The sequence below is a fragment of the Protopterus annectens genome, chromosome 5.part0 (assembly GCF_019279795.1).
Source record: "Protopterus annectens isolate FY-2018-M chromosome 5.part0, PAN1.0, whole genome shotgun sequence".
NCBI classification, from domain to species: Eukaryota; Metazoa; Chordata; order Ceratodontiformes; family Protopteridae; genus Protopterus; species Protopterus annectens.
Window position 1 is genome coordinate 1,878,230,095 of NC_056735.1, and position 14,547 is coordinate 1,878,244,641.

General features: G+C 40.3%; 1 protein-coding gene across 3 annotated transcripts in view; it reads left to right on the plus strand.

Moving 5' to 3' along the window:
• The window catches only part of AKAP11 (A-kinase anchoring protein 11), a 1,036,012-nt gene that overhangs the window by 300,331 nt on the left and 721,134 nt on the right, over nucleotides 1-14,547 (plus strand). For all 3 annotated transcript variants that reach the window (XM_044071705.1, XM_044071703.1, XM_044071704.1), the window contains exon 4: nucleotides 2,495-2,542. In XM_044071705.1, coding sequence (XP_043927640.1) covers nucleotides 2,495-2,542 — 48 coding nt within the window. The remainder of the gene's footprint in view (nucleotides 1-2,494; nucleotides 2,543-14,547) is intronic.

Below are 14,547 nucleotides of genomic sequence, written 5' to 3' on the forward strand. Positions count from 1 at the left end.
TCATACAGACTCCTCAGAGGTGACCTCTGTTTGGCATACAAGGAAGTCTTGGACCCTGCCTTGATGCGACTGCTGCATATCCGCAAGTCAAGCTTCACTCGAGTAATACACACGTGTGGCCTCAACCTGGTCTGTGACATCAATAGGACTTGGTGTGACAGATTTGTGTCCCAGAGACTCCCCAGTGTGTGGAATAAGACTCCCTCTCCACGTCAAGCAGAGTACCTCTTTACCCCTTTTTAGGTGCAGTCTGAATAACTGGATGGGAAACAGAAAATGCATCCGTGGGATTCCACCGATGTCCCTGCTGAACAAGGGGCATCAGGTGCTGACTTGTCTAAACATGGGCTAAACTCTTGGCTAAGCTTATAAGGGCCGATAGCCTAATAACTTCCTATGATCATGTGATCCTGTAAAACTCGCATGAAAACATTCATCATTATTTTACATTGGGAGTATGTATGTACTTCCACTGTAATGTTAGCATGCAAACAGCAGGTAAGGCATATGCATATGTTTTACAAATTGTTAAATCCTCTTGAAACCCATAACCACGAGACTGCTATAAAAAAATATGTGAGACTTTAGTGGCATTTGTTTGATTTGACTTCCATTAGTTTAGTTTTATTTGAATGTAGGAGTAGTTTTGATGTTTCCAGATAGTTTTCAGTTTTTGAAGAGGAATGCTGCAGGCCTTTCTGAAGCTGTTTGATTGAAGAGACTACACTTACTAGTGTTGAGTCATCCACATGTTAGATTAGATTTGCTGATTGAGAGACTGTATGTGTTATGTTTATAATTGTAGTAAAAGTAAAGATCATAATATTGAATTATGGCACACCTAATGTTTATTGTGGAGTCGATATCTCATCAGTGCAGCTTGCACACACACACACTGTTTGGTAGCTGATGTCACTTTAAAAAAAATTGATCTCGCTGTTTGAGGCCTATTATTGAGTCTAAGTAATAATACAAGATGCCAAACTCTATCAAATGCTTTGGACAGATCTAAAAATAGAGTTGCAACCATTTCACCTTGATTTAGTCTTGTCATGAATATAGCTTATAAAAGTTCGTAGTACTTTTTCTGTGCTGTGGCCTGGCCTAAATCCATGCTGTGTTGTGTGACATAATTTGTTCTTTGTTCCATAGTTGGTCAGTTGTATGTGAACATATCATTCAGGTATTTTAGAGAGAGGGACAGCATGATTGTACTTCTGTAATTTGCTAATTCAAATGATTTACCATCTTTAAGTGAACAACAAAAGATTGATTCCAAATTGTGTAGGGACTATACTTATTTGGAGAGTGTGATTTATAAGAAATCGCAAAGTTACCCGTAGTTTGGCACCTGTGTCCCTAGTGAACAGGGACAGCTTGTGAACACTTGGTGCGTACAAGCCTGTCGTAACTTATACAATTCCTTTGGGTGTTGACACATGTAATCACTGTTTTTGTGAATTGGGAGTAAACTTAGCTTGGCTTAAAATGGCTCTTTGGCCAACAGCATGGTAACCACCTATGAGCCTCTAGGTGTTAGATACTGGGTATTCAGTGACTTCTGCAGCTGTTCTGAGCAATACTACTGGCAGATAATAATTTGTGAAGGCTATTAAGGAAGCAGCTTTTGCCCTTGTAATGAGCAGTGATTTGAACCAAGTTGAAATGCTGTGCTCACACTCTGGGATGTATACTGTGCGAAGTTAAATTACTTCAGAGGGGTGCAAAAGGAGGAAGACTGGTATTGCAGAATTTTGAAGGATCTGGAGTAATTAGGATATCAAGATAGACTGGAAACTATGATGCCAGTTTGAAATTGAGATGTTTTTAAAATAAGAGTGGTGAGATAGGGAATAGTGGGATACAGTGAGGAAATACCAAGTAGGGAATGGACATGACTAAAAAGAACGGGATTAAATATAGAATCTACTGAAGTGCTTATTGAGAATTGGATGTTGGACGTAAAGTGCATTATGAAATTCCCTCCCCTAGATGAAGAAATGTAAACATTAGGATAAGAAAGAAATTGCAACGGAGAACCAAACTGAAGTTATCACAGGTAAATAAAGAGGAGTACGTTATGCATTTGCTAAATAGCAGAAAAAGCATGATGACCTTGCATTCATCTGTATGTGTTTCTAGTTAGGAGATGATTAACATGAGTGTAACACAGAAGAGAAAAGGGACCTATTTTTATGTTCCTTAATCTTTTTGAGTAGTATGTAAATTATTGTAAAACAGAAGTCTGCTGAACTGAATATTCACTGTTTTTTTTCTTTATATATGCATTTTCTCAAAAATGTTGCAGAATGTCTTTACTTTTTGTTTCAGCTTTCCCCACTGTCCTTTGAAGTATTCAAATTCTGCATCCAAGACTTTTCAGTCCGCACACTGTACCTTAAGCAAGGATTAAAATGTTGCTCATCTGTTATGTAAAACAGTATCCGGTGATGGCAGTATATTTTAATTGTATGCTTTTATTCATATTTTTCAGGCCACATTTGTAGGCTTTACTGAAGGACCAGATACTACCAAAGCTCAGGTGATAATACATAATTTTCATTATTGTGCATTATTTTGTTGAAATACCATGTTTTTGTTTGTTATTGTTTGTTATTTTAATGTGTGCAAGTGAGTTGTTTCTTATTATCTTGTGTGTGTGTGTGTGTGTGTGTGTGTGTGTGTGCGTATATGATTGTGTGTAATTAATTGAAGTTACTTTGATGTCCTCTTAATACCTTACGTTTTGCTTAGCAGTTTGCTTGGAAAATGTGCACTTATCAAAGGAAAGGAAGTGGCAGCTCTCCTTTGTAAAAATAAATAAATAAAAAGCCTGATTAAAGAGTTTAAAGGTTTAAAGTCAAGGAAAAGTTTCTGTTATGACTGATAATTTTAGTTAATAGGTTAGATTTATTTTCCTGATATAGAGCAAGTTGAACTGACTTCTGTAAATTGAGGAAGAGGTGGCGGTTGAATGCTTTTAATCTCCAGACACAGTGACTGATATGTTAAGAAAGAAATGCATATTCTTTTTCCTGACTGAAGTGTCACTGATGCTGTATTTTTGTCTTTTATGTATTTTTTTTACTTTTCAGATTACTGAATATTTTAGGTTCATTGTTTTGCAAATACTGCAGTTTGTTAGTTTTGAATCCTCAGTTTTGCCTGATTTTATTTAATATCTACATACACTTGTAAATAACATCTTGAAGTAATACACAGATATTAACAACATTTTAATGTGATAAGTTTGTGATTTGTTTATGCCAGGGTGTGGACATATATTTTTTCTTTTCCTAGTCATGTCCTCTTAGGGCTTAATATCCCTCTGTCATTTGGCATGAAAGCTGTGATGGGCTTTGTGCCCAAACATGTTTTTTTAGTCATCTCAAAGTTTTTAGCACATGGAAGGTTCCCTGAAGCCTTGGAAAGCTGTCTCTTCTGTTCTGTGCAGGATATAACCCGTATAGCTTACGCTGCAGCAGCAGTGATCATTCAAACATCTACTGTTATGGTGAATTAACTTACACAACTATAATTTCCTGCAGATGGCCAAACTGTGCAAAGCCAAAATCATGCCTTGTTTTGGCCCTGGCACATGTAGTATCCATCTTGTAGCAAACTCTTACCTGCAACTCTAAAAGGACCCCCCCCCCCAGACGCATCCATCCAGAAAGTCTCACCCAGACCTTCCTTTTGTGTGACTGCTGCTTGGTTTCTGTCATAACAGTTATGCTCTGGGAACCTTCTTATCCAACACTAGTGGTCCATATTGTTTTATATTTCCTTCCTTTTGACTGTTGCAGTATTCCTAACATGAGGGTTATACCACAGAGGATAGCTGAACATCTAGTCAGCTTACCAAAGCTTTTACAACTTCCAGGTGCCATATCTCAGATGTATGTCCAAGGGGTATAGTACCTATTTGATGTGAGTGCCTAATCCTCAGAACTTCTTTTCTGCCAGTTCTTATGCTACTTTGATTTTAGTGCGTAAGAACTGACAGAGATTATTCGGTTACCAAGCCTACAAAAGCTAAGTGGCCTGTTGACATTTCTTTCTTCCTATCTTTGCCCTTTTTTTGCCTTTTACATGTCTCCCAAGAAAGGGAAAATGTGACTGTGGGAGCCAGATTCCCCATAAAGATAGACACGAGAAGTGCCTTTTTTGTTTGGATGCTACACATACCATATCATACCATACCCAGTGTGAGATCTGCCAGGCATTTGTCCCTAAGACTCTCTGCAGTCATCTCTCGTCTGTTTCCATTTACCTCGAGAAGCAGTGTAAACTTGGATACCATAGTCTTTGAATTCACCTACGTCGACATTCAGCCGCCATTGAAGAAAAAAGCCAAGAAGGCAGGTACTAAATTTGTTACTGTCATGCCTCCTCCAGACATCTCTGTTGGGTGGAATGAAGAACTCAAGGATTGCCAGGTGCCTGTTTCAGCTCCCTCTGTCACAGCACAGTTGGAAGCCGACACAAAGCTGCCTACACAGAGCTGCCTACCCACACATCTTTTGAGGCTATGCCTACATCTGATACAGATGTGGAAAGGGGAACCATAGGTTCATAGGCAAGTACTAGGCTAACTGCTCTTTTGGGCCATTTTAAGCCTATCTAGTTTCCCTTTTTGTGTTTCAAATAACCTATCCCATTTGGTTGTAGATTGGCCTTACCCGTCCCATGGTCTATAATTATGTATTTCTCCTTTTGAGAATAACAGGGAACTTGCTGTAGATAATTTGAAGGGGCTCATGCATGGGATAAAGCATTTAAGAGCTGCCTCTGTCCATTAGTAGTAGAGTGTGCAGTCCTGGGGTACGTTTTCTGTTTCCCATCCATACATCTAAGTTGTGCTTGAAAATGGACAGGGGTGAACCTTATTTTATGTGGATGGTGAATCTATTCCACAGCAGTAGTATCCTCTGCAAAATATACCTGTCCCTCCAAACTGTTCTTTTGATGTTGCAGAAAAGGTTTAGATCTCTAGATGGAGTATTTCTGATGCCATCTGACTTGCCGATGTGCCATAAATCCATCAGTAACGGGTTGGAGGATGCCTTTTATGCCAGGCACATCTTAGCAGTCTGTAGGACACAGAGTATAGTAACAGGGGTTTAAGTTGGTCTGTGTAGGTTAGGTCTTGTATCCTTTTAGTATGTTATGTCTGTGGACATTCCAGCTGTTGCATGAGGCTGGATAGATACATGCCAAAGGGGGCATAATATTCAATCGTTGGGCTAAGTAAAGAGGGACAGTGACATCCCTAGATCTAGACAATTTCTTTGTGTATAAGGTGTCCAATATAGAAAGAAAGACTTTCTTACAACAGTAGACACATATTGGTCAAAAGTTAGTTTACTGTTGACGAGAGTTCCTAAATCCAGAACAACTGGGTGAACTCTTAAGAGCGTTTTGTCAGTGTTGTAGTTCCGTGGGTTAGATGACTTCCCAATAGATATGATAATGTATTTTTTACATTTGGTTTCAGTTCATGATTTTGGCACCAGTTATTTGAGACAAACCTTCCTGTAGGATGGTTAAGTAATTTCGGGATTAAGTGACTGCTTCTAGCTTGCAGTCATCTGCAGACTTAGTCAGCCAGAGCCTTCTGGTATTGGCTTTTACTTCAGAAAATTGGATGCCAAACAGAAGAGATCCCACCACAGAACCCTGCTGGGACTCCACTGTTGTCTGGTCTCTTTGTGAAGATAGTTTCCCTTATTTTGATGGTCTCCATCCTGTCTGTTAGCTAGATGACAATCCAGCAGGTATCAAAGGGGGCTATTCCCAGTTTATTTAGCTTATCTACTATGCCAAAATGGGGAATTGTGTCAAAAGCTTTGGCTAGGTCGGGGCATCGGGTGTGTGTATCGTTTTGCCTTAATCCATTGCTTTGGTGACCTTTTCAGAAAAATCCACCAGGTTGAGTAAACATGACCTGCCCTTGACGAATCCAAACTGAGATGGGTCCAGTGTTTGGAGATTCCCTGTGTCCTGATTGATTAATTCCATGAGAAATATTTCCATGGCTTTGCATTTGAGGCTGGTCAGACTTATGGGTCTGTAATTGCCTGGGACTGTGGAAGATCCTCCCTTATGCAGGGGAATGGCTGTAACTGTTCTGCGTTGGCTTGGTACAAAACCTGTGTGAAGGCTGAGATTGAACAGTGTTGTTAGGGGTGTGGCTAAGTCATGCTTCATGCTATTTAATATGCATCCAGGGGTATTGTCAGGACCTGTCAATGCAGTATTTTAGCTTCTGAAAGTACTTTTAGGACTCAGTCCTGTGTGATATCTGGAAGTGAGCCAGTTTCAGGAATATCTTGAGGGACAGTCAGAGGGGAGAAAGGGTAAAGTTAGAGCCCGCATGGTAGTGGTATAATCTCAGCAAGCTTTATAATAAAAGGAAAAGTAAGTAATATGAAAGTATTTGAAATCAGTTTGGATTCATAGTTTGGCAACTTAAGTGCATTTCCAGTCTTGGTGAAGTCAGTGTGTCTTGATGGACTTGAGACCTAAAATGCTGTCCTTTTAGATATATGAAGCTTAAAAATCAAAGCACCAGCAGAACAGTTGAGAGTTACACCCAGTGTTACCTTGCATTTGTACATATCTGCATTGTGTAGTTTTATATTGCGTTATTTGTGCAATAATTTTTTGATTGTATTTCCTTAGGAAGCAAAATGTACGTGTGTATGTATTCATTTTTTCATTTATTTAATTTTCTCTGTTTGGTAACCTGGATAGAGCACCGATACAAATGGGCCTATTTCAGTCTCAGTCCAGTCCAGACAAACCTACAGTGGATATAAAAAGTGTACACACCCCTGTTAAAATGCCAGTTTTTTGTGATATAAAAAAATGAGACCACAATAAATCATTTCAAAACTTTTCCCACCTTTAATGTGACTTATAACCTGTACAATTCAATTGAAAAACAAACAAATCTGTTAGGGGAAAAATATAAAAAATAAAAAAAACGTACAATAAGCTGGTTGCATAAGTGTCCACATTTTGTTGAAGCATCTTTTGATTTGATTACAGTTTTCAGTCTTCCTGGGTACACACCTGCCATCAATTAAAGAGACTTGATTAACCCCAAATAGTCAGCTGTCCTAGTAGAGTTTTCCTGACATTTACTCAGTTGCCTGCTACAGCAAAAGCCATGGTTCGCAGAGAGTTTACAAAGCATCAAAGGGATCTCATTGTTGAAAGGTGTCCGTCAGGAGAAGGGTATAAAAAAATTTCCACAGTGAAGACAGTCATCAAAAAGTGGAGAAAATATGGGACAACAGTGATGTTGCAAAGAACTGGACATCCCTCCAAAATTGATGAAAAGACTAAACAAAAACTGGTCAGGGAGGCTGTCAGGAGACCTACAGCAACACTGAAGGAGCCGCAGGAATTTCTGGCAAGTACAGGTTGTGTACTACATGTGACAACAATCTCCCATATTCTCCATATGTCTGGACTATGGGGTAAGTTTGCAAGATGGAAGCCTTTTCTTACACACAAAAACATTCAGGCCCAGCTAAAATTTGCAAAACAATACATCAAGTCTCCCAAAAACGTGGGAAAATGTGTTATGGTGTGATGAGACCAAGGCTGAACTTTTTGGCCACAATTCCAAACGGAACATTTGGTGCAAAAACAACACTTTGCATCACCAAAAGAACACCATCCCCATTGTGAAGCATGCTGGTGGCAGTGTCATGCTTTGGGGATGCTTTTCTTCAGCTGGAACTGAGACTTTAGTCAAGGTGGAGAGAATTATGAACAGTTCCAAATACCAGTCACTTTTGGCCCAAAACCTTCAGGCATCTGCTAGAAAGCTGAAGACGAAGAGGAATTTCACCTTTCAACACGACAATGACCCCAAGCAATACATCCAAATCAACAACAGAATAGCTTCACCAGAAGAAAATTAAAGTTTGGAATGGCCTAGCCAGAGCCCAGACCTACATCCAATAGAAAATCTGTGGGGTGACGTGAAGAGGACTGTGCACAAGAGATGCCCTCGCAATCTGACAGATTTGGAGCGCTTTTACAAGGAAGAGTGGGCAAATATTGCCAAGTCTAGATGTGCCATGCTGATAGACACCTACCCAAGAAGACTGAATGTTGTAATTAAATCAAAAGGTGCTTCAACAAAGTATTAGTTTAAGGGTGTGCACAGCAACCAGCTTATTGTACATTTTTTATGTTTTATATTTTTCCCCTAACATATTTGTTTTCAATTGAATTGTACAGGTTATAGGTCACATTAAAGGTGGGAAAAGTTTTGAAATGATTTATTGTGGTCTCATTATTTTATATCATACAAACCTGGCGTTTTAACAGGGGTGTGTATACTTTTTATATCCACTGTAAGTAACAGTCTGCAAGTTAAATTAACTAGTAGTATTACAAAGACAAAATATTGTGAGAAGATAACAATAAGCAAGTAACAGTAATAATACATTGCAAAATATATGAAGCAGTAAGAAGGGATAATTAGAGTTAAGTGGGAAGATGAAGGCAGTGTTATAAAGTAAAGGGAAAGCGAGCACATAGTGTAAAAGAAATTGAAGGTAAGGAGGAGATACTCAGAGGTTCACTGTCTGCATTATTTACAGTATGGTAAAAATGTCAGTAGATGTGTGTTTAGAAGTAGTGAGGGGTAGAAAAAGATGCCTGAAGGGGAATGGGATTAGGTCATGTGTCTGGTGGGAAAGCATTTGCATTCTGACTCTGTTATGAGATGATCTTTAAGTTGAGCAGTAAGTGAGAGGTGAGGTTTTTAAGATTTTACAGGGAAGGCTTCTCAGAATTTGGAGCCTAGGATGAAGAAGGTGTGGTTGGTGCAGTGATAGAATTTGGAGCCTGGGATTGGGATGGAGAAGGTGTGGTTGGTGCAGTGATGTCTGGCTGTGGGACATTGATGAAGTTGTACCCAAGTGGTTAAGATTTCTTGGATTGTAACTAGGAGTTTGACTAGGTTGGAGGTGAAGGAAGGGAAGAAAAGTTTTCTGTGAGGAGCTTATAGAGTTGGGACCCAAGTAGAAGGTTACTATGTTGCTCGACATGTAGTCAGTTGGCTATAGTATGTGTAAAACATTGGTGCTGATTTCTAGGGGAAAGGGTAATGAAAAAGTAAATAGAGTTGGTTGTTTAAATGTTAGTGGAGTTTTTCTTGGATGCTGCTGCAACCAGTGGAAGTCAATATTCAAGCTGGACTAGTAGAATGCTTTTGCCTATGGCTTTCCTGGTTGGTGTGGAGAGAAATGGGGAAAAATTATAGAACAAAAATAGGGAAGGTATTTATTTTCTTCTGTGTTTTCTGTAGATGAAGGTTAAAATTCAGTAAAGGATCAAGCCACATACTAAGGTATTTGAAGGCCCTGACTTGTTCATCAGGCTGTTAGAATGGTCATGGATGAGACAAGATTGAATATTATTTTGGCATATGGGAGAAGTACCAAAAACATTGTTTTAGTTTTGGATATGTTCAGAGTTAGCTTTTTGTTATTAATTTATTTGATAAGAGACAGGAAGTCTGCTTTCTTTTGCTGTTTTATGTGTGGGGGTGCAGGCTTGAGTGAAATAACACCATGTCATTCACATAAAGAATAAATTAAATGAGAGCTTTATTAATGAAAATAGAAAAAAGGGGAACAAGGATGGAGCTCTGAGTAGCTCCTTTAAGAAGAGGAATAGAAGAAGAGTGGTTGTTTTGAAATTGCAGAAAGAATTGACAATTGGAAAGGTAGTTTTTGAACCTGGAAACTGTATCTGTGCTGTTTCCAGTTTCTTTTGGGTGATCTAAGTTTGTTGTGGTTAATCCAATCAAAAGCTATGATGAGGTCCTTTAAAGATGTCTACAGCCAGAGGGCCTTTTGTCCAGGGCAAGGAGGATGTTAATCAGTAGGGAACCAGAGTGCAGTCGAAATATAGGTAAGTACATACACACATATGCCAGATAAATGTGTGCATGTCCTTCCATATCACTGTTGCAGTATTCTTAACCCTAGGAATCTCCTGCCAAGGATAGCCCAATGTCTGGCCAGTATACCAAAGCCTTTTGATTTTGTAGGAGCTGTATGTCACAGGAGTAGGTTGAAAAGGTGGCATATGTATGTAAACACTCAGAACAACTGTCCAAACGCTATTATCAACCATTGGGTTTGAACTCTGTTCTACTGTGCTGGTTACCAAGCTGTTTTTCAGTTGGCATTTCTTTTCCTCCTTATTGTTGTTTATTCTATTCATGTCATTCAGAAGGGGAAAATATCAGTGTGGGAGACAGACTACCAATAAAGACTAACTCAACCAGCGTATTTTTTGTTTGGGTGCTTCTCATGATCATACACAGTGTTTTGTTTGCCAGGCACTTGTGCCTAAGACCCTACATAGTTGCCTATCCTTTATGTCCATATACCTGGAGAACCAGTGTCTTAACTTGTTGGCTGAGGGTGCTACAGAGGAATACTTCCATCCTGAAGGCCAGCCTTCTGCCAAGAAAAAGGTCAAAAAATTCAGATCCGACCTGGCTGCAGTCCATCCTCTTCCAGATGTATCTCTAGAGGCTAGTGAAAGCCCTGAAGACCGTCCTATGTTTATTTCAGATTCTTCTGCTGAAACCCATTTGAAGGATGGCTTGGATTTGGATTCTCGCATGTCCCCTGAGGCTTTTCAGATATCTTTGTCTGACGTTGTGGGGAAACCTTGGCTGATAATATCCAAAGGAAAGAGGGGGATTCCATGGATTTTAGTGAGGGAAGAGAGTCCTACAACTATTATGGAGTCACGTCAGGGGTCTGATCCTCCAAGGGTGTTTCAAGTGGATATCCCACAAAAGGCAAAGAAACAAAAGGCAAAGCATATTTCTTCTGTGATGAAGGATCCCCAGTGTGAATTGCAGGATTTCACTAAGATTTTATTTAATACTTTGATGGCCTTGAAGCCACCAAAAGGGGTCTCTATTCCTGCTACCCCTGGTCTTCCACTCCAATCAAGATTTGTAGGCAATTGGATTCCTTGGATGTAGATCTGGTCTCTGGGGAAGAATCCCTTGTTTATTCTTCCAAAATCCCTTCCCCCTTATACTGCGGGTCAGAGGAAGAGGATTCCTTAAGTCCAGAGTCTCCCTTGGAAGATCTCTCCTTTGAGGATACCATTGCCCACCTGATGGACTATTTTAAGTGAGATTGTTTCCAAGTACTTGATATTCAAAAAAAGGTATTATGAGGTCTTACAGATGGAGTCTCCCCAACCATCTGCTGTTTCTCCTGTTCTTGTCTGCTCTTGTAGATACCTTTTTCTGCAGCTTTTGTGGCTCCTGCCTCTCAGCTTCCTGTACCAAAAAGCCAGATAGGTTTTACAAGGTGCCTGAGGAGTGCAAATTTCTTTCTAAATGCTCTTCTGCTGACCCTGCTGTAGTGTCAGTCTCTTCTGAGAAGCCATCCAGTTTGTTGCTATCCACCAAGCTGCTGCCTTTTGATAAGGATAGTAAGGCCATGGAAAGGTAAGGCAAGAAGTTTACACTGCTACCACTTTGCCCTTTAGAGCCATTAACTACCAGACTTGTATGACAAGGTACGTTTTGGCTCTTTTCTCTGGTTTCAAATGTGCTTTCTGACCTTCCTGACTCTAAGGGAGAAGGCTTCATCCTTTTCCTTGCTGGGCCGCACTGAGCTGCACTTTGCAAGTTGCTCACTGTTCACTCAAATGCATATGTTCTTCGTGTTTCATTGTTGCAGTCATTACATTTGGGTAATCTGCTGGCAGGTTTCCCTCAGTCGGCCTGATTAACAAAGTCTTAGGTCCTTCGTCGGTTGCTGTCCCTTCTTCCATGATGTCAGGGGTATAAAACATGCAGCCGACGCCATTACATCAGTCTTTTTTCCACGCAGTGCCCAAAGCAGAAGCAGTTCGCAAGTGCTGGTCGACCGACTCTTGAAATTTTCGTTTCAGAACCAAAGTCTTCAACTAAAAAGCTAAGTACCCCATTGTGGAAACTTTTTTTTGCTCCTTACTGATGTCAGTAAAAGTTAATAATTGCATTACTTGTGGGAAGCAAATACCTCATAAGGATTTTCATTTGTACTGTATTCCTTGCATAGGCCCTGACCACAATGTACCTTGCTGTCGGTTTTGTGCTAAATTTAATCAACGCACTATTAAACTTCGGTATATTTTTGCTTCTAAATATTTTGGCTCACGATTTAATTATCTAGAAATGTCGTCTGTTAGCAGTCCGACTACTGGAATACCTAAAAAACGCAAAGAAAAAGACAGAGACAGGCCGTCGAGGTCCAAAACTGATACGCTTCTAAGCCAGTTGCCAGTTCACCGGTACTCAGTGAGGCGCTTTCGCAGCCCCCGATACCAGCTACTACTGATTGGCAGGCCTCTACTGAGACCCATTCGGAGTCCGGTATGCTGTGAGATGCTTCAGTTATGGAACCCGTGCATGTCTCTACCTTAGTTGGGTCTAGAGCCGCTGTGGAGGCACCGGCTTCTGAGGGTGTTTTCAGGTCTACATATTTGTATATTAGACCGATGCTATCTTCAAAACTAAGGCCAAAATCAAAATCTATGTCTAAAAAAACTATGCCTGGGCCACATGTGCAGGCCCCTACGCCTAAAAAATAGATGATCAAAATGGCTGAAGATTTAAATACTCTGATCAGGGGTAGCCAACCTCTCCCCCCCCCTTCTAAGAGACCTAGGCAAGATATTGATTATGAATCTTCTGAACAGGATTCTATTTCTTCTGACTCTTCTAATGAACAGGATTTGTCTATACAAACTTATGAGGACTCTGATGCAGAAGATTCCATTCCTTCTGCTTCTCCCCCTGAGGTTTTCTCTTTTGGGGAAACTTTACATACTTTAAGGGAACTTTTCCACTTGGAAAGTCAGGATTTCTCTGAATCTCAAAAGAGACTTAGGGATTTTCTTCTTCTTCCTCAGCATAGGCTGTACCTCCTGTTCTAGACATCGTTGATGATGTTTTTTCAGATTCTAGTATGGTTCCTGACTCTCTGCCTCCGGATCCTTGTAAGCCAGACAGATACTGCAGGGTTCCTGACTCCCACAAATTCCTTTTCAAAAATCCTGTTGCAGATCCTGAAACCATTTTCAGGGTCCCAAGAGCATTAAGGCCTCTACTGCTAAAAATTCTACCCCTTCTGATAGAGATTCCAGGGCTCTGGATAGACGGGGTAAGAAGGTTTACAATTCTGCAACTTTGGCAATCAGGGCTTTAAGCTGTCAATTTCATATGCTTAAATATCAACAGCATATCATGGGACTGCTTAAACAGAAAATGATGTTAATTTCTGACTGTGGAAAATAAAGATTTACAGGATTTATTGCATTCAGCTGAACAAGTTGGAAAACATACTTTGCAATGTGGTTTTGATTCTTTGGAGGTCTCTTGCAGGGCTGCTGTAACTGGGTCTGTGCTAAGAAGGCATGCTTGGCTCAAAGAGCCAACTTTGCCTGATCATGTTAAAGCAAAGTTGTTTGATGCTCCTTTACAACAGGACCATCTCTTTGGTAATAAGGCTGAAGAAATTTTTAAAAAAAGATGGAAGATAAAGCTAAATCTGTGCAAACTGTGAAAGATTTCTTACAAGTGCAACCTCCAAGATTTAGTAGGTACTGGTCCTTTCCAGTTCCTTCGAGAGCCACTCAAATCAAACCCAGACATTCCAAAGGCTCCAGGTTTCGGTCATAAGGGACTTGGACTTTTAGAACAAAACAATGGGGTGCCTCCTCCTCCAAATCTGGAAACATCAAGGCACCTCCCTATGGTAAGCAGTCTCAATGACTTCCCTTTACACTTACCAAGCACTTACCTTTTGGCCGCCCCTTTGGGGGGAAAACTGGCACTTCATGCAAGAAACTAGCAACTTATAACCCAGGACAAATGGGTTTTAAATATAGTATCCCACGGATACAGATTTCATTTCCACACGTTGCCAATCCTAAAAGGATGGCCAGAACTGCCCCCAAATCAGTGGGCAGAGGCCCAGAAGTAAGTACTGTCCCTCATGAACATGGGGGCTATTCAACCGGTACCAGAAGAGGAAAAGGGACAAGGTTTCTATTCAGGACTTTTCCTGGTACCAAGAAAAGACAAATCATGGCATCCAATTCTGGACTTATCAACTCTAAACACATTGCTGGACATTCCAAAATTCAAGATGCTGACTCTTCAACGGTTACTTCCTATGCTAGGCAAAGATGCCTGGTTGGTAACTGTAGACTTAAAAGAGGCTTACCTGCATAAATATCCCAGTCAGGGAATCTTGCAGAAGATACCTCCGCTTCAAAGCAGGCTACTTGCATTACCGGTTCTCTGCAGTGCCCTTTGGCTTATCTACTGCGCCCAGGGTCTTCACAAAGTGCTTGGCTTCAGTAATTGCATTTTGCAGACAAAGAAATATCCAAATATATCCATACCTGGACGATTGTCTAATTCAGGCAGAAAACAGGGACATTCTTCTAAAACATTTGGCATTTGTAAAAAGGGTTCTAACTTGTCTAGGG